Raw genomic sequence first — 21,045 nt, 5'->3', positions numbered from 1 at the left:
CTTTGGAGACTTGTTGACCACCGCAGTCTCCCTTCATGAAGACTAGTGGGAGGGACAAGCAGTAAACCAGTGTTCACACAAAGCAATGTATTATTCATGACAAGTGGGGTAAGAGAGAGGAAATCTGGAAATCTAGTCTAGATTCTGGGATAAGGAACAGTCTTTCTGAGCCTGTGGTATTTTAGCCAGAGGATGACCGGGAGCAGGAATTAGCCAGGCAGAGTCATGGGAAGGGCACGCCAGGGGAGGGGTATAGCAGGTGTGAAGGCTGTGAGCGGGCGAGGAGCTTGACATTTTGGAAGAGCTGCTTCTGTTTAAAGCATAAACGAGTGAATAAAAGAACATCTTTTGCTCTTAGAGCATCTCAAGGGACTTGGACTCTCCATAATGTGCTTTGGGAAACACTGGTAGAATCAGAGGAGACTAGGTTTGAGATCCAGACAAATCTTGATTTCATTCCAACTTCTCTAGGAAATAGCTGTGTGGGCGGTGGGGACCATGTGACCTCCTGAACCTCTGGTTCTTCATTTGTAAAGAGGAAATACTAACTCATATTTTCCCAATCTAGTGAGAGGATCGGTCATTATTAGCAGCAGTCAAATTGGTAAAGGGTAATAATTATTATTATGAAGCAGTATGGTACCTTGGTGACAGAGAAATTGGGGTTCAAATCCCCGTTCTATCACGTTCCAGGCCATGTGATCTTGGTCCCTTTATTTACATCTCTGTGGTTCAGGGTCCTGACCTCTAAACAAGGAGTTCATAAGAGCTACCTTTGGGGATGATTGTAAGAATTCAGGAAAACAACCACACTCCGGCTTCACTCAAAGAGCAGGTTCCCAGTGAATGAAACACCTATCATTGAAACGAAGGCAGACTCTTCTTGGAAAGGGGGAGGGTTTGCCCGGATTGTCTAAACATGAGTTCCTCTCACGAATCGCCTTTTGCAGTGTAGACACATCACAAACAGTGCTGCCATGGGCTTAGACACATAATCGCAGTGGTAAAAAAAAATAATAAAATAAAAAACGGCCTGTTTATTTTCCACACTAGGAAGGCATGCCATTCTTCCTCAAAGCCAACAAGTCCCACTTAGGCAGCAGTAAAGCCCCCTAGCGGCGTCCATGCAGTGAATCTTGTTCCGCGGTAAGTTAGTTGTCATAAATCACATGGGGCTCTGCACCCCACGTGGAGAAGATGGGTTCCACTGTGCACCTAGGCACTGGCGATTTGGATTTTCAGCTGTCCGGGTTGTTTATGGTGGTGTTTGCCAGTATCTAGACCTCTTTCAAATAATTTACGTACCCTTTTGGAGTATATGAATGTGGCCCAATACAAAATGGGTCCAGGGAAATTGCTTCCTTTCTTTCCTCTATGGCCATGCACCAAAAGCAACCATAGATGAGACCTGTCAAATGGTAACTACATAATTGCCAAACATGAAATGATAATGAAACCACATGGAGAGTGTTCTCTTCCATTGTCAGGATATTGTCCTGGTCTCTGCCACCCTTTTAATTTACTTCTTAAAAGGACGACAACAGCTGGACAGGTTTTCAATCCTTATCATGTTTCCTTATATAGCTTTACCGAGCAACGTGCCTTTAGAAGCTTCTAGTTAGTTCCATTGACAGCAATAAATACTGGCTGGAGAACGGGCTTTGAAGTCAGACAGACCTCAGTCCAAATGCTGGCCCTACTATTTGCCAACTCTCTGACCTCCATTAAATTGCTTAACCACTTCAAGCCCTCTGTGTTCTCATCAGTAAATAGGGACAATGAGGTCTGCTGTCAGGTATTAGCGTGAAGCACAGAGCTTATAATGAGCACTTAATAGAATGGTAGGTATTATGGCTGCTTTCTACTTTCTTCTTCTTAATATCCACATCAAATGTTTTGAAATGCTATTTTATCCTTTTTTTTATAAAAGGAGAAAACTTTTTTTTAGCTTCACATCTGAATTGACAACTGATTTCTTTTCAACATTTGTTTAATGCATGAACTAAAGAACCTTTCTTCTACTTATTTTTTTTAAATTTCCAGAAGGAAAGAGTAATCCATTTTCCAAGACCTGATGATTACTTTTTTCTAACACATAAGCAGAATTTTATGTATGTGTTTTTTATTTATTCTATATGTAATTCCATAGCGCGTTTAAGGTACGATATTGTATGCAATGCAATAAAATCATAAAAGCAAAGGAAATCATTTTTAAAATCTACATTTTATTGAGTGCTAATTGTGTGCCAGTCACCATTTGTGGAAGATACTATTATCCTCCTGTCTTTTGAAGGTTTGGAAACTTAGGTTCAGAAAGGGTAAGTCATTTCCTCCAATGTCATGCAGCTAGTAAATGGCAGAGCCAAACTATTAACAGATATGCCAAAGGAAAATAGAGAGAGAATATGAAGAGAAATTGATGGGTACAGAATGCAGCCTTAAGAAGTTACACAATTGCTAAAGCTGAGCCACCAATTTGCCTCCGATTTTCCAAGTAGCGAAAGCAAAAATGGACACATGATTCCTCCTAAGCTTGACCTCTTCCATAAGGAAAATGTACACCAGGGTTTAAGAATGCATGAAGCTTTCCTGATACTTAATGTCTGGCAGTAATTTCTTGCATTACTTTTCTGATACAGTGCAATAAAAACAATAGGAGGTTCCCATGGTACAACCAAATATTTAAAATGGGAATTATTTCTTTCTGCAAAAAAAAAAAAAAGTTTTTAACCATTCGTTTCTGCAAAAATACGTTTCACTTAACACTGGGCTCCATCTCTTTTTAGTAATTATTCAATCCAAGCTTTGTCAAAGCATCATACTGAGAAGAGATTCATGTTAAAAGCTAGTTGAAGGGAGGGAGAGGAAAATGCCTCTCTGGGCCTTATCATTTTTATTTAGATTGATGTACCTTTGGTTATAATTAGAGATAACTGTACAGCAGTTAAGACTTCATAATCCCATCATTAGTTGTCAAGAGATTTTCATAGGGCAAACCCTCATGCCATCTCCTTCATTTCTGTTTCTTAACTACTTGGGTAGCCTGAAGTTGAAAAGTATGCTTTAAGGAAAAGATTTTCTGCTGCCATTGAAATCTTCGAAGCTGACACACAAGTAAGGACACAAATGACACCTAGTGACAGCATTTGCACCACTCTCAGGAGGCCCCACATCTTCCTGACATTTTTGTTGTTGTTGTTCTCCAAAATGTCAGCCTGTTTCTGCCAGTTTCATTCAACAGCCATTTTGCACCATGATGAAGAGATTTTAAACCATTTCAAGGGTTGCCCATTAAGTAGACAAAAAGGGAACTTTTTTTTTTGCAGTTTTCTTTTTTTTTTCAATTAAAGTTTATTGGGGTGACAACGGTTAGTAAAGTTACATAGATTTCAGGTGCACAATTCTGTAATACGTCATTTATATATCACATTGTGTGTTCACCACCCAGAGTCAGTTCTTCTTCCATCACCATATATTTGATCCCTTTTACCCTCATCTACCACCCCCCACCCCCTTACCCTCTGGTAACCACTAAACTATTGTCTGTGTCTATGTGTTTTTGTTTCTTTATTTGTTTGTCTTGGGAAACTTATTTTTTTAATTATTTCCATTTTGCCCTCTCTGATAGACACTCAAAGTTGGTGATACAAGTAGAGGTCCGCTTAGAAGATAGTCGCTCTGGCACTGATAAGAAAAACCCATTGGAAACTCTCCTACGGCTTTAGAACTGTAGGCAGGTGACTGTCTGGTTTGTGTCATGAAGCATATATCATACATTTGAGACACATGGTTGATTTATCACAAGTTACACTTTAAAAGAGGAAGTTCAAAAGTTGAGATTTTCCAGTGTGTTGATTATGACCTGCATGCCATCTCTATTTAAATGTTCCAAGGAGAAGACCATCAAGATCAATAATAGTATTGCCTCCTAGTCTTCAAGGGTCTAATCAAGCACAACCTTTCACAAAGAATTTGTGGTCTTATGGGTACAAATCGGATGTCAGGAAAAATTAGTTTAGTGGTTAAGAGTAAAGTCGCTGAAATCTAGAAAATATATATTCCAATTAAATATTGGAATATTCCATTCCACTTATTGTCATGTCACCTTGGATAAGTCACTTCAATTATCTAAACTTCAGGTTTTTTTCCCCTGTGATACTGAATACCACTTTGGATTGTTGAGATGATTAATGGAAATAATGTGTAACTTGTAGGTGGAAAATTAACAGTCATGACCCAGATATATAACCTTTAAATTATCATTGACTCAACCTCTTCAAGCTTTGATATAATTAAAAAAAAAAAAGTCCCTCTCAACATTCATAAACTCAGCCACTTTGTTCTATCTGATTTATTTTGTGACCTCCCTCTCTAAGAACAATTAGTCTATTTTCAGTGACGGGAAAACTGCATGGAAGAAGGGAATTAAGAAAAGGCAAAAATACGTCAGGTAACATTTTAAAAGATTATCCACCTACTCACATGAAGCTGTGTCTAGCATATAAAACGTATTCAATACATTTAAGCAATGATTTTATTCATTCTAAGGATTGCAATTGGTCCACCAAAGTTTAAGGCTTTCTGCACACAGAGATTTCTCTTAGAAAAAATTAGGTGAAGCACTAAGGATGAAATTCAGCAATGTAGGTAAGCCGATTTGGATTTTCAAATTGTAAAATCAATTTCAAAAATATTAACTGCAGGTTTCTCCCGGGATTGCATGGTTAAAAATCACTCATCTCCATTTCCTTTTTGCTTCCTGTCATAATCTTTTTTAATGATACATTTTATATATGTTCAGCATTTATATTTCACTCTTATTTTTCTCAGTTTTAAGAAGTCCTGAATTAGGAGTCAGGGGTCCTGACACCATTTAAATCCTGACCCCTAACTTAATCTCATGGGAACAAATTATGTAAATTCCCTCAGCCTCAACCTTTTTATTTTCGGGCTACTACCATGTTTCCCAGAAAATAAGACTTAGCCGGACCATCAGCTCTAATGCATCTTTTGCAGCAAACATTAATATAAAACCTGGTATTATATTTTATATTATATTATATTATATTATATTATATTATATTATATTATATTATATGAGACCCGATCCTATATTATATTAAAATAAGACCGGGTCTTATATGAATTTTTGCTCCAAAATACGCATTAGAGCTGATGGTCCAGCTAGGTCTTATTTTGGGGGAAACACGGTAATACTTATCCAATATATTTCAGAAGACAATATATATGAATGTGCTTTGAAAAAAAATAATTTGCTTCAAAATGGCAAAACAAATTATTCGTTGACGTCGAAAGGACCAAACATATGGGAAAGCTTCTTGGTATCCACGTATGTTTCTTTGGACTAATTTTTCTAGTCTCTTCTTTTTTTTCTTTACACATTGTAAATTGTCTCTTTCATAGAATTAGAGAAGTGAGGATTCCAGGTAAATCTATTCTTGACTTTGTGTCATTTTAGTAATAAATTCTTGAAATGTTCTTTTCCGTATATGAATAGACTTCCAACTTATCGTCTTTAGGGCTTCACTCACTCAACAAATATTTGTCAAGTACCTACTGTGTGCCAGGCATTGGCATGTATGCTTGGGACACTGCGGTGATCAAAACGCCCACAGTCCCCACCTTCCCAGGGTTTACAAGCCAGTGCAGGAGACAGACACCACACCAAAAATCACACATATGACTATGATTACGAACTGCAAAAAGTCCCATAAGAAAACATAAATGTGCAATGTTATAAAAAAAAAACTTGGTCAAGTCCAATGGGTAAGAGAAGACTTCTCTGAAGAAGTGACACTTAAACTGAGACTTTAAGGATGAGAAGGGGCTAGCCAAGCAAAGAACAAGAGGAATAGCATTCTAGGCAGAAGGAACAGCACCTGCAAAGACCCTGAGGCAAGTTTCAGGAGCAGTCAGAAGTCCAGTGTTCTTGGGACATACCAGCAAGGGACAGAGACCCAGGCAAGGTCAGAGGAGTAGCAAGTCCAGATCAGGTGGAAAGTTTTAGAAAAATAAGGCGTTCCTTTCTAAGTGCAGAAGAGGTCACTGAAGGATAAGCTGGGAGAAAATGGGGAGTGACCACTTCAATCTATTTTAAGTTTTCAGAAGGTCACTTTGTTTGCTGTATGGAACACGATCGACTGGACACTGTAGAATAAAGGAACCCAAGGAGAGGTTACGAGAGCCATAGGCAGGGCGGGGGTGGGGGGGGCAATATGCACAGGCTTGAACTGGAGCATTGGGGGATGGAAAGGGAAATAGAGTTTGGCAAGGAATTTTATGCCTAGGTGTCAAGGATGACCCAACTTGCTAGCTGGAGCTATTAAGAAGTCTGAGCTTTCATTTCTTGTGAATAGAAATGTTGGAGGGGGAACAGACTGGGGGCAGGGCGATTCAAGCACCGTGTTTTTGCAAAAGTTACCTTCGAGGTACTTGTGAGATACTCCCATAGAGACATCAAGAAGCCAGTTGGGTGTATGGACCTGGAACTCACTGTCATCGGCATACAGGTGATATTTAACATTAACAGAACTGGCTGCTGCAGCCTAGAAAGGGCTTGTGTAGGGCGCAGGGGGGGGCGGGGGGTCCTAGCCTTTTGCAGACATGTCCCCCGTGCGGACATTTTTGAAGAAACATTTTATAATTTCCTCTTTACTATTCTGCAATAAAATTCATACAGCAAATGACCAGCCTACACACATAATTTCAAAGAGAAATCATCTTATGCTGTGACTGTCCAGTAAGAAAGAGAAGGAAAGCATTCGGGCACAAGAATTCACTAGAACAGGCCTTCTCCCACGTGACCATGCCCGGGAATCACCGGGATGTCCTGCTAAAATGCAGATGGCGACTCAGCAGGCTTGGGGTGGACTCGACACTCAACACTCGGTGTTCCTAACTGGTAGTGGCGGTGCCACTGCTTGTTTGGGCCACACTGAGAGACGCAAGGTCCTCGGAGGAATCACAAGGCAATCCAGCCTGGGCTTCTAGGTGTTAGGTTCAATAAATACGGATCCATTTGGGGCTGTCGAAGGGGCATCTCAGAAATCAGCAGTTTAGCCAGACATGACTTGGCTTTCTAAGACAGCAACTAACTCCCCTTAAAATTCCAACTCACTCATAGTTTCTCTTTGTTTCCAAGACAGCTTTATTTCTGGAAAAGTGATGTGTAAGAAACTGCAGGAAAAACTGTGTTTATACGTAAAATAGAGTAAGGTTCGAGGCTCACAATAACTACAAAAACTTTTTCACCTGTGTCAGCAGTTCAGAACCAGTGAAACGTTGCTGCCCCCCCCCCAAGGGACACTTGGCAATGTCCAGACATCTTCTGGATTGTCACACTCTAGGGTAGGGGGATGATACTGGTGGGTAGAGGCCGGGGATTCTGTGAAAAATCCTACAGTGCACAGGACAGTCTCCCCCAACAAGGAATTGATGGCCCCAAATGTCAGTAGAGCCAAGGTTGAAAACCCCCGACCTACAGAGAGATTTTCAAAAACGGTGCAGGATGAGGGACAATACCGCCGTGTAAGAAACTGTCCCACACATTGCATGGTACCTAACATGCCCAGCTGCTAACCATCAGATGCTGGAGGTACACAGCAGTCACAAAACATGCCCTGGGGACAGTACTACAGGTCTGAGAAGAGCAGTGGAGAGCGAGGAAAGAAGAGGGCCAGCAGGACCCAGCGAGCGAGGGCTGGGAGAGCAGAAGAGTCAACCGAAAGGATTCGCCGGGGGGAATAAACATTGTGGCGGGGCCAAATGAGAGAATATACAATCCTGTGCTTCTTCTACTGGCTCTGCCATTAATACAAAATAATTACCTCTTTTCGCCTGGCTTTCCCTCACAGACTCTCCTTAATGAACACTGCCAATGACTTTGTAGATACACAATTAAAACTTTTATTTGTCTCTGTTTTAGTTTTATAGTCGTAGCTCAACATATTAGATGCGGGGGGGGGGGGGGAATACCCATGCAGCAGCAAAGCTTGACCTCAACTCCCATTTGAGAGGCAACCAAGAGTCTTTGCTTTCTGTGTTTCTTCATTCATTCTACACAGTTCATGCTGATAGGTGAGAAATAATAACACCAGTTCTCATTCTTCATCGCTGCATTGTCTAGTTCTAATTTTCTGCCAGGGTTTCATCTTTAGAATTAGAGAAAAAGAAGGTTTTTCTTCTTCTTTTAAAATAAAGAATAATAAGGAAGGGTATATTGTCCCAAAGTGCTCCAAGATTCAGGTCTCCTGTTTACCATTCTCTTCCGGTAAACAGGAACACTGACCTTCCAGAAGAATCTACCACTTCTATCAACCACAGTGGGATATGAGAAGCTCTCTCAGATGGAAAATAGTATCATAGCCAGGTTTTCATTGAAGACACTTGTATCTGGAATTTAACTGAGTAACTGTACTATACTCTTGGGGAAATAACTCTAGGTTATTAATAATGCTAGTGTTTAACACATTACTATACCAAACCATCACAGGTAATATAAAAAGCAGTAATTTAAAAGACCAGAAGAATGGGATCTGAATACCCTACCTCCCACTTACCAGCCAGGTGACTGCAGGCCAAATGGCTCCCCCTCTCTAAATCTCCATTTCCTACGCTGGAAAGCGCAGACGCCAAGACCTCCTTCATTGCAGCCTTGTGACATTGATCGGAGGTGAGGCATGGCCTTTGCATGGATAACACGAAATAAACTCAAAAAATGTCGTTATCACTACAGCGGGATCCTTTCATGCTGAGTACCCTGAGTCAAGAATCCCAGACTGAGATTTTAGGAGCTGATCAACTTCCTTTGTTTTTGCACAAGAGTCTGTCATGAATGTGCTTTCCGGAACATGATACAAGAGTCTGTCATGAATGTGCTTTCCGGAACATGATACTTAAGTATATTTGTGAGTGTTTTGTAGGGAAGAAAGGAGTTATCAAACAAATCTGGGAAGCAGTGAGTTAAACAAATATATATTGTGTTGGGTTGGGTTGGGTTAATTGCAGGACTTCTCAGAGTCTTTAATAAGCTAATGAGTATTGTGAATTTCCAAGAAGAGCACTATAATATAATATAAATATTATTTTCTTTCTCCTTGCTCCCCTTCCCAGAACAAACTTTGCCCTAAGAGAAATCTAGACAGAGAAGTTTGGGTGTTGACCAAATCTGGAATGGGTTCAAGGGTAAACAATGAAACAAGGTTCTGTATAACGGATATCACATTATTATCATGGCTAGAGAAAACGAGGGCCTCAAAGAGACGTAGTTTGAAAACACACCCCTCACCCAGGACTTCATCCTGCTTTACAATGAAAGGGAAGATAGACTTTGTCATTCTTTTCTCTTCCTCTCTTTCCTTTCCTTCCCTCCCCCTACATTCTGCTGCCTTGGCATTTTCTGGCCTCCACTTTCTTTCTATTTCTTCGACCCATCTCTCTTCTTCCAACGATATGGCCATTCTCCTTCAAGTTTCTAGACATGCCAATGGGTTCCAACACAGTCAGAGGAAAGACTACTAGCTTTTGTCTCTGAAATGCAAATCTCATGTAGAAGGGAAATGGTGCCTTCCACTGATGGTGACCATCTGTAATCTACATTGAGTGACCTGAGGACAGTGTGGGGGCTTTCAAAAGGGAAGGCCAAAATTTAAAGCCATCCTCTCTTTTTTATTAGCTGTGTGACCTTGGGCAAGTCACTGACCTCTCTGAGACTTTTTTCCTCTTATTTTTAGACTGAGATTGTTTCAAGGGTTAGTTATAACATGTGTAAAGTACGTGGAATTTGGTAGGTATATAGTAACCTGCCAAATTGCGAGTATTATAACCATACTATTTCTTACTAAGGAATCATTTCTATTGCCTCTTATGATAATTTTGCACATTATTTTTCTACACACATCAAAAGTCATAGAATCTTCAATTTGTCTTTATTCTTCTACTAGAAACTTGTAAATTTTCCTTTTCCAAAAGACTAATTATATGTTAGGTCCAAGGTGTGTTTTTTTTTCCTCACTAAAATGAGCACTACCATTAAATAATAAGATAGAATCCAGGAATGCCACTCAGATTGGGCTGATGGAAATGATATGCATTTCAACAGTAATCCAAATGGCACACATGTGAAAAAAAATACTCACCTCACTAACCTCCCATAGCAAAGCATACATTAAGTAGCATTTCCCCACCACAAAAATGGTCCTGTCTTTTTTTAAGGGTTTTTTTTTTTGTCAATTACCATTGATATACAATATTGTATTAGCTTCACATGTACAGCACAGTGATTAGAGTTTTATATCATTTATGAAGTAATCACTCTGATAAGTCTAGTACCTATGGAGAAAATGGTCCTTTCTTCTGACTTAGGAATTGTGCCCTTGGGAATTTAAGCTTATGAGACTATAACCTACTGAAAGATGTTAGACACAAAGGCGTTCATCACAGTGTTACGTATCGCTGAATAAAACTGGAAGCAAATTAAATGTCCAACATCAGAGAATAGTTTAATAAACTCTGATGATGTACGTGATAAAACACACGGAGCTATTTATAATGGCGCTTGCAAGTGAAAAAATGCAGACAGAAATATTACATCACTTACAACTATGTAAACCTAACAAAAACGTATGAACAAAGAAAACACTAGAAGGAAATACAGCAGAATGTGAATAGGAGCTCTCTCCGGATGGTGGGGCCATTGGTTAAATTTTTTTGTTTTTCAAAATGCTTTATAATAGAAAAATCATACATTATATTTTTATTTTATATTGTGGTGAAATGCACATAATATAAAATTTACCATCTTAATCATTTGTAACTGTATGTTGTTGGGCAACCATCACCACCATCCATCTCCAGAACTTTTTCATCTTGCAAAACTGAAAATCTGTCCCCATTAAACAAGTCTCCATCCCCCATTCCCCACAGCTCCTGGCAGCCAACATTCTGCGTTGTGTTTCTATGAGTTTGACTACTTTAGGGACTTCATATAAGGAAAAGCATATCATCTTTGTCGTTTTATGACTGCCTCCTTTTCACTTAGCATAATGTTCTCAAGGTTCATCCATGTCGTGGAACGTCAGAGCTTCCTTCCTTTTTAAAGCTGAGTAATATTTCATTGTATGAATATGCCACATTTTGTTTATCCACTCATCCATTGATGAACAGTTGGATTTCCTCCACTTTTTGGCTATGGTGAATAATGCTGTTATGAATGTGGGTGTACAAATATCTCTCCCATACATTATATTTTAAAGGGTTTTGTGTTTTTTTTTTCCTAAATTGGCTTTTCGTTTTTATGTCCCATTAACAGGTTACATCACACCCTAAACTAGACTTAACCCTGAGTCTATGCAGAATATTAATCCCAATGAAATAGTATAGAAGGGCAATTTGACTACGTGAGAGAAATAACCAGTTGGGTTATTCCTCAGAAAATAATGCATCTTTTGTTGTTGTTCTGATTCCCATTACAGGACAAATGCCTTAGTTTCAACTTTCCAGCCTGGATGCCCCTCACACTGAGTGTTTCTTCATTGCACCACCCTGCTTCTGACATTGAACTCCTCCTGACACCCTGCTCTGAGAAGACTGCCAAAAAAAAAAAAAAAGAAAAAAGAAAAAAAAAAAGGAATCACCCCAGCCATTTCTCTTCATCCTCGCTAACAATTTGGTAATGAAGTATTGATTTCCACTTCTCTGCTTATGGACGATAGATTTTCATTGATAAACTGCAATGGGGCTGTCTCGTCTCCACGGTCCCCTTTTCACTGTCACAAGAAAACAAAGTGCCACTGAAGAAAAATAATGACTGAGAACATTGATGTGCTTATTTTGTCAGTTTGTAACACTTGACAGGAAAGGGTGGGGGGAGTATAAGTCTCCATAGTGTAATGTCCAAGTGGGCTGCACTAGATGTCGACTCTTGGAAGCTTACTTTTCATGGTAACGTCCATTTCCTATTTATAACCCCTCTGGGAACGTTTGTCTAAAGGAAATGTTTCTGTTCAGTGCAACAATTACGGTTGCACCTGGATTGCCCAGTCCTGCCCCTGCACGAGGGAGCCATTCATCACCGCAAAGTGGAAGAATTATTAAGTTAAACCAGAGTTTGAGCCAAGAAAACCTCTGAACAATGTTCATCTTCTGTGAAAGTTGTTCAGATAGTTGGGCTTAACCATGTTGCTGCCAAAGACTTTTTCCCATGCAGCGGTGGGCATCTTTCTTATCCTCATGAGCCTAATTGGTTTCAAAAACAAAAAGTTGTAAGCATGCACCACTGTCAGACGACACCTGCAAATTGGGAGAACTGGGCAAGTCGGTACGGTGCGGAATCTCAGCGAAAGCAAGATGATGAGCTCATTGCAGGGTGGAAAGTTCAGCAGCAGCCCCTCCTGGGGGTCTCTTTCCGTTGTTTATAGGCTCTAACACACAGCTTAGCTTTAGAGGCAACAGGAAGCATGAAGTAGGGTGTCCATTTCAAATGGGTTTCTGCAACTTTTTTCATTAAAACTTTGAGGGCCCAGTTTTAATTTGTGGAATATTCCCGTTAATAATGAGATCTAATTAAGACATCCATTAAAAGCCCGTTAAAGTTAATTTAACGTAAAAATTCCGATAGAACTGTATTAGATTTTCTCCATTAAATTAACGTTATGGATTTTTAACGGATGTCTTAATTATACATTATTATTAACAGGAATACTGTATTACACGGATTAAAATCAGGTCCTAAGTCAACTTGGAAAAGCTAAGAGCATGTTTTAATATTAAAAGTCTTGCATAGCTCGTGCACACTTTGGAAATGCAGGAGTAGGTCTGTTTACTCTAGTTGAGCATTTTCTATACAACTGAAAACAAACCTATAATGGATAAATCCATCATTGCATTTAAATAATGAATTTCCTTATTCTCAAAGAACAAATAAGTCTGGATTGTGTTGTAAACTGCTACTCAGCTATAGGTGAAATAGTTAAACTATTCTAGGCACAACACTAGGAACTAGATGACTTTGAAACAAAAGAAATATTTTTTGTTGTCGTTGCTTTAATTGGCAAGGTTATCACACACACATACACACAAAATCTCAATACCGACAAAGTGAAGCCAAATATATCCTCTTCACCATTTCTCATGGAGGGTGCCTGTTGGAATTGTTTTGGAAATTTTGACATGATCCCTAAATTCAACATTGGGATTTAAAAAAAAAAAAAAAGAAAGAAAAAAAACTTCTTATTTACCTCCTAGGGAAAGTGTTGCCCTTATGCCACATATAATAGCAAATTGCTTTTTTTATGGCATGCATAACCTAGATGGGAAAAAATATGGCGCTTCGGGGAAGGAGGGAAAAAGTAAATGAAGTTCCAGGAATGTCATTCTGAAGTAATGAGGCATGGACAGAAAATATACCCCTCACATCATCGGATTGAGATGGCAGTCGAAATAGCTTCATTGAAGTGTCAGCACTCATCCATCAATCAATCACCCACAAGGAAAAATAGCAACAGTACAACGGGGCGGCTTTTATGGGATTTACTCATGGGCATAGGGAATAGCAGCAGCTCAAATGTAGTTCTGACATGAAAAGCAAGGTGCTGATATTATTTTTTATGATGGGAGGATCATAAAGTGAATTGAGAACAGCGAGGTCTGTCTTTGCTTAACCTATTCAACCAGAAATGAATGGAGCTCAACTGGAAAGGAACAGTCTTCGGATGGGTTAAGATTGAAGGGTGGACTCTACTGAGCACTGTCCTTCGACAACAAAATTCTATTAAAGGAAAATCAATGCATTAAGCATTGGGGTTCTTAAAGCTGTTAAAAATTGCCTGCTCCAACCCAGGGTTATTAGATAAAGTTTCACAATTCAGATTCTGCCACAACCGTTCAAAAGCAGATTCTTGAGCTCTTGCTTGAACTGGGGAGGGGGGCAGGGAACACTACAGTTCTCAACTCCATGGAAATAGTTTCCCTTCTAAGAAAGAAAAAAAATAAATCATCTGCTTCAACTTATAATCTACATGGTTTTGTTAGTGCACTTTCTATGGAGGGGTGGGGTGGGAGGCGAGAAACAAAAACATTGATAAAGTTGGTGAGACTCATGAATTGTCGCTTGGTAACCATAAATGTCACCACTGAGGGACAGCTGCTAATGTTCTTAGGAAACAAAATCTGGGCTCCCGCTGTGAAATACACACAATTCTGAGTATATTCCTAGAGACCAAACCTGTCCTCATTTGGCAAGTCCTGTGAGGCTTCTAGAAACTTCTTTCTAGAGGGAAAAACTAATATGGACTCAGGAGAATGTTTTTCCCTGCTTTCATATCATCCTTTTCCTATCTGTTAATAAATGCAGTTATGGTCAATTGAAACTTTACAAATAGAAAGGAAGATGACATGCAAATTACACTTGAGTATCTCCATTCAGGCCACCAACCCTTGGTATCAGTGAGGGTGAGGGATGGCCCTTCCTTCCCCATCCCCAATACACCCAACAAATACTAGTGTGCACCTACAGACACTCTTCTAGGTGCCATGAGATACAACCACGAAGAATTCACACGACATCTTGGTTCTCCAGTTGTTATAAAGACAGCTGATACCACACACTCGGGGGAAGAGCTCACATAAGGTCCAACTCCCCTCATGTCATTTGTGTTTTATTTCTGTTTTTCAAAATAATATTTCAGTATAGGGAGTTCTCCTTCTGAAAAGCATACAAGGAGGAAATAGCTTAAAAATAGGTCAAGGCCTAAGAGCAGAATATAATCATGGAATAAATTGGATAGCCCAGACAGTCCCCACTGAATTTCTTTAAGGTCACAAACAGATTTCTTAAAACTCACCCCCAAAATGCGCCTGCTTGGTTGTTTGAGTCTTGTATAATTAATGGCGCAGGCACAAGCCATGGAACTTAGTTGAAATGCAGAAAACAAACAAATGAAATGACATGTTTGGAAAGCATTTATGGGACTCTGGTTAAGCAGTAAGGAGATGTGTGTGAGTGTGTGTGCGTGTGTGTGTATTCATACATAGATATGAATTTCACTGTTATTTTCCAGGGTCCATGGACAGTGCCACAGTAAGAGTCTATGATTTTCTGAAACTGTTCACAGTAAACCCAAAGATTATAAGGCCTTCAGATGTGCTTGCATTCTGCTGCTCTTCCATCTGTCACTTCCCAGGTTATTTGTATTCGAAACTTTTTCATTGGGTTTCATTTTTCAAGCTTGTTAAATGTTTTTGTTTTAAAAAAAACAACACATTAAAATGTCATTTTCACATTATCTTCTATCCTCTGAAACAGGAATAGAAGTGTTAATGAATGCTGAAATAATAGTAATAATAAGGAAATATACTGAAGGCTTTACACACACACATATACATTGTACTTCTGAAGAGCAATAAAAGTAGTATCTATTTTGAACATGCATTAGGCAAAAAAAAATCACAACTGAACTTTCAGTTTATTTTTTTTCCCCTGTGAGATGTTAAAATGCTAATTTCATTTTCTCCTTTCCTATATGTGGTACTTTCTCAAAATATCCATGAAATACTTTTAGGCAAAGAATGAGCAGGAGACAAAGATACAAATTTCCATCCCCCCAGCCAGAAAGACATGTTTTTATTGTACAGAAGCATGAAACATTTTGGAACTTGTGAATCATCTTTAGAATTTCTACAGGGGGATTTTACCTCTTCATCCAAAGTCAAAGCCACTTATCTCATTTGGTTTCCTGTGACAGCTTCAGAGGCATATGCAGATATACAATTTCCAGGTTCTAGTTAATCTTCTTCCAATAGTTATGAACAATGGGCTAACAGGCGTGGGTGTTTCTCCAAAAATTATTCATGCGCAAGGCAACCCAAAGCTTCAGGGAAAACTAGAAATGTTTTATGGATTACAAAAAGGCTGTTTTAAAATGCTAGTACCAGGTGGAACGCTATGTCTGCAACAGGACTGTGCATTTCCTTTGGAAAAATACATTGCAAAGTATTCCTTTGGAAAAATACATTGCAAGTAAAAGGGCTCTTCCAATTGATGGCACCATGATCTGACACCTTTCAGCACACAAATGATTTTACCAATAGCCATATGATTATCATTAAGGCCTTTAAAAACACAAAACAATCTGTTTCAGGAAGACAGATTAAACACTCATAGCCCTTTGTACGATGTTTATCTACTTAAAACCACTTTTGGAACTACAAATAATAACTCTTTTGTGAGAACCCCCAAGAGAAGTTGCAAAATTTGAACAAATGCATTACTTAAAAAAAAAAAATCTACCACTCCCTTCAGCCCCTCCAGAAAATGAATTTCAGTGTGTTCAACTGAATTATCTTGAACCTGAAACCTACATCTGGATATCTGTCCCCAGGCAAAAGGCTTATATTTACAGAACTTGAACACTCATACAATTATGTCTCAAACGTGAAGACTTTGTACAGTAATATTTTCACTTTCTAAATGACCCAGATAACACCCAGGAATTGTAAATGTGTATGTATATTTTTAAAACACACAGAATTCAAGCAGTCTGCAGAGAAGACGTGCAAACGCTTCCTGTCCTGCGTTGAGATAAATACTACGGAAACATTCCAGTTTTACAATACAATATTTTGGCTTATGACACATCAGATGCTAGAATGTGCCGCCATACAAGTCAAAAAAAGCTTACATATAAAACAATTCTCATTTGGCTCAGGGTTCCTAAATGTCATAATATCTCGGGATACAATATTACATTTTGGTCTCTGATATGCTGGGATCTTTCTAACCTTTTCCAACTTTGATTCCTAACAGCCCAGCACTGTCAGCATGAATCATAAACTTCCATATCCCTTTAAAATCAAGAAGGGGAGCTGACCGTACAGTGTCTCTAATGGTCAACCAGTTTTTGCTCTGCAGAGTACTTGTAGCTTTTTAGAAATTTTGGCATGAACCACGTTTACATTATGTATTTGCCCCCTTGAGTTAATTCCAGATTTTTTTTTTTCTGTTAAAAAAAGGCAGTGGGGGAGGTAGGGCGGAGTGAGTTGGGAGAATTACATTCATCCTTGCTCTGATGGAAAGTGTTTATTTGCCAGCAAAGAAAGGCAAACACGTTTTTATATTAGGAAAGCAGATTAGTCATTTTCAAAGGAAAATGACGACAACTATACCTGTAGAATATTTCTGTGCAAGCGTACTAATTTTCTATTGCCTGCATGCTGTATATAGTACATTTGCCTGTATACTCGGAGGAAAAATCAGGCTGCTTTCCTTGTGTACAATGCAGCTTGGATGGCTGGGAACGTAAGCCTTCCGTACATTTTTATACTGTACATGTTTGTATATACTAACTATATCACCATGTATGAACACAGATTTTGTTATATTTGCTTGTTTCTGTTTCCTACCAAACTGGCCCACAATGGAGATTCTTTTGTATAGAAAAAAAATATATGCTTGTAATTTTTTCCTGATCATTCTCTTTCAAATAGCTTATGAAAGAAATGAGATCTGAGTTTACAGAGAAACTCTAAGACCCACGTTTGTCTGTCTGCATGAGTCCCATCCAATTACTGGATCTAGGGAGGAACCAACGACCTAATTCAGAGTTTTCCTTTAAAGGCATGCTTTACCCCTTGGGAAAACCTCACACACATCCATGTAGAATGATCCTCTTTGTATTTTATCTAATAGTGCCTGAAATTTTTTTTAATGTCTTCTTAGAGGAAGAATTCATAATTGTCAAAATTTGAAACATTAGCTTAATTTTGTTTTTATGACCTCGCAATTCTTCTCCTTATTTATTCGGTTGCTGTTGTAATGGGGCCGCAGGCCATTCCTGACATCGACGTGTTCTTCTTCTGCATTAAGGATGTTTTTAAAATTATAGAGATTATTGAGCCAACAGGCTGTTTTAATCAAAACCATGTTTCACTTGTTTTTGATGATTATAAATTGTCCTTGCAATTGGAAAAAAAAAAAGTTTTCTGCTAGGAAAATTATACCACCCTGTGGCCAAACAGATTCATCACAGATAGGCATCTGTGCCCACTTTTCTGGGATCTGGAAAATTCTTCCTTTGGCTGGCCACACTTACTTTTACTCCCCATCAACCCGAACGCGCTAGTGCCCAAATGCAGTCACTATTTGCAAATTTCCAAAGATTTGGCTGAGTCGTCACTGCGCAAAAAACAAACAACCCAGCTGGAAATGACGGCTTTCCAGCTTGAGAAAAACACAGGGATTTTCAGAAAAGGTGCTCCTGCTTTTGTCCCTTGGTGCCACCATCCTGTCATCCCTCCTAATTATAAACAATCTGGTCTTGATATCCCATATCACTTAAATCAGGTTGAAAGAAACATTTGGATGAGTCCTTTGTAGAGTAAAAATGACTTGGTTTGGGTGCATTCAAGATATATGCCTGTGTACAATGCTGCAGCATTGAAATTACCTCTAAAAGAGGAGATTTTTTTTAAAAATATAATCTTACCACTAGAAATAAATTCTGATGGTGGAGATTAAGAAAACCCTTAAATTATATCACTGAAGCCATTATTTTTTACATCTAAAGAGCTGTGTGTTTTTTTTTTTACAGAAAATCATTCTACTTTGAGAACTGTAATTAAAGCCCTAAATAATAGATGCTACTTCTTTTAGCTATTGTGAAAAAATACTAACAACACACTTGCCAAGGTTATATGGAGCCCCTCATTTCCATCAAAAAGGTTTCTATAAGTGTATTATTTACATTTTCCAACATGATAACTCTTTCCTTTGTGACAAAAAAAAAAAAAAAGTCTTTTTTTTTTTCTTCCCACTCAGCAGTTGTTGGAAATAGACTGTTCCCATCTGAAACCTTATCGTAATTTGCATCAGGAAACCCAACTGCCGACATTAAGGACCTGGGTGTGTTCAATTATGATTTTGCTGGAGGCTGTCCCTCATTTTAATGCTGCAGATATTGAACCACCTTTCTGAAACCTAGCTCATACTGTAGAGCGCAGACATGCCTCTCAACACCATTAGCTTTGCAAATGGCTTCATTTCAGTCAACGCCGACTTCCGCTTTGGCCAATTGAAAAAATGAAAATTAAAGGAGAGAAGAAGAAGAAAAAAAAAACACAGATGCACTTAAAACATGAAAAGAATTATTTATATGATAAAAATATATTTAGATTTTCAAAGCACAAGACTGAATAGAAGTGCTCTTTTTATTCTTTCTGAAGATGTTACTGTTAAATGTCTTTCTACATCAGGCTTAATAAATCTGTAATGACATTTGATGGATTGATTTCTGCCTATGTGTGTTTTTTAAAGACAGCAAGAGAGAAGGGAGGCAAGGGAGAGGGGAAAGAGGGAGTGGAGCAATAGCACTGACCCCCCCCCGGCGGGGGAGGGGTAGCAAGCAAGGAGATACTGGGTGGGCCTCTCTGTTGCTCCGACCTGCTGAACCACTCTCATCTTCTACCCTCATCTCCAGTGGATTTTTTTTTTTTACAAATGCCAGCACCCCTTGCTTAGTATCTGGGCTGCCTTTGCATGCTCTCAAATCTGGTCAGCTTGTAATTTATGATGTAATCTCAGCAGAGGCTGTGGGCAGCTGTCTCACAAATTCAAGGACGCAAGGCAGAGAGGGCAGACATGATTGAGACAGCCAGGCCTTCTCCACCTCAGAGCAATGGGCCTGCTCGACACTCGGTTTCCCTGTGTTGCCCCCTGCATGTCCTCGGATGTGCTGGGAGAATCAGACCATGTTTCACACACAAGCTGCCCGAGCAGATGTGGATGGCCCACCCGATATGATCTGTCATCTGCAGAGCCAGCTCACCGTGTCCAGAGACCCGCAGGAGACCCGCACTCGTTACACTGCAACGGCTAAGGTATCACCTGTGAGCACCACTTCATGGACCTGGCCCATCTCTAGGCCATAAAATATGAGCAGCCAGGCTAGAGAAAACCAGACAGGTGAGGAAAGGGGAGGCACAAAGGTAGAGTGTTGGGATAAGCAGTGTGGACCCAATCAGAGTTCTTGGTCTTCATTCACTGAGTGACTATTTATTGAGCTGCTATTCTATGCTAGGTCTGAGGCTGACACTGATAAAGCAGTGTGATGACAGTTGTGAGAACTGGGTCTAGAGTCCAAACTTACGTGTTAAAATCCGGGCTCTGTCATGTGTTATCTCTGTCATCTAAGGCAAGAGTCAAGGAGGAACAGAACTTCATGAGGGGAGGGGTATAGGGACTATAGCAGCATCGAGGTGGCCCCCAACCAACGTGAGACACCACAGAGGATTCCTGAAGGAAGTAATGTTGAAGATAATTTCTCAAAGGAGCATTAGAAGGACCCAAAGTATCCAAGACCACATCGCGTAACTGCTCCCTTCCCCACCACATTCACAAGCCCTGCTGCTTCTCACTTCAACATACAAGTCCAACCTGTTCACTGTGTATCTCCTAACTGATGGTCTTCTTACTGGTCTGTAAGCCGTCCATCCCAAATCCACTCTCCGTACAGCAGCTGGAGTGGTCTTTTAATACCATAAATCAGATCATGCCATTTTGCTCCTGAAGACCAAAGGTAGGCATACATTTTCTTTGACGGGTCAGAGAGTAAATATGGTTAGCTTTGTGGGCGATCCAATCTCTGGTCCAACGTCTCAACTCTGCCATTGGACTGAGAAGCAGCCATGGACAACGGTAAGCAAAGGGGTATAGCTATGTTCCAATAAAACTTTATTTACAAAAGCAGGCAGCAGGCTGGATTTAGCCCAAGGGCTACATTTGGCTAACCCCCTGCTCGCGATTTCCAACACCTGGGTTTCTATTTGTCTTAGACTGATTTCCCGTGGGCCTGGAGATGAGGATGTAGTTTCTATTGGAGGGGAAGCCAAGAAACATCGGCAGTGGGATAGAGAAGGGAAGGAAGCAAATAAATGGGCTTTAAGAACAACAATCACCATGGGCAATGGGACCAGTCCACTGGGAACTCTGGGAGACAGGGCCGAACATGCCTCAGGTATCCTGCCTAAGGGTGA

At 39.7% G+C, this 21,045-nt stretch overlaps 1 protein-coding gene across 2 annotated transcripts in view; it reads left to right on the top strand.

The window, feature by feature from the left end:
- The window catches only part of TSHZ2 (teashirt zinc finger homeobox 2), a 422,466-nt gene extending 403,172 nt beyond the window's left edge, over window positions 1–19,294 (top strand). For both annotated transcript variants that reach the window (XM_081033542.1, XM_081033543.1), the window contains exon 3: window positions 11,493–19,294. Coding sequence is in view for 1 of the 2 variants with exons in the window: in XM_081033543.1 (XP_080889669.1) it covers window positions 11,493–11,494 (2 nt within the window). In the remaining variant the exon portion in view is untranslated. The remainder of the gene's footprint in view (window positions 1–11,492) is intronic.
- The last annotated feature ends 1,751 nt before the right edge of the window (window positions 19,295–21,045 follow it).

The sequence above is a fragment of the Rhinolophus hipposideros genome (genome assembly GCF_964194185.1).
Source record: "Rhinolophus hipposideros genome assembly, chromosome: 22".
NCBI lineage: Eukaryota > Metazoa > Chordata > Mammalia > Chiroptera > Rhinolophidae > Rhinolophus > Rhinolophus hipposideros.
This window is presented reverse-complemented; position numbering and strand designations above follow the sequence as displayed.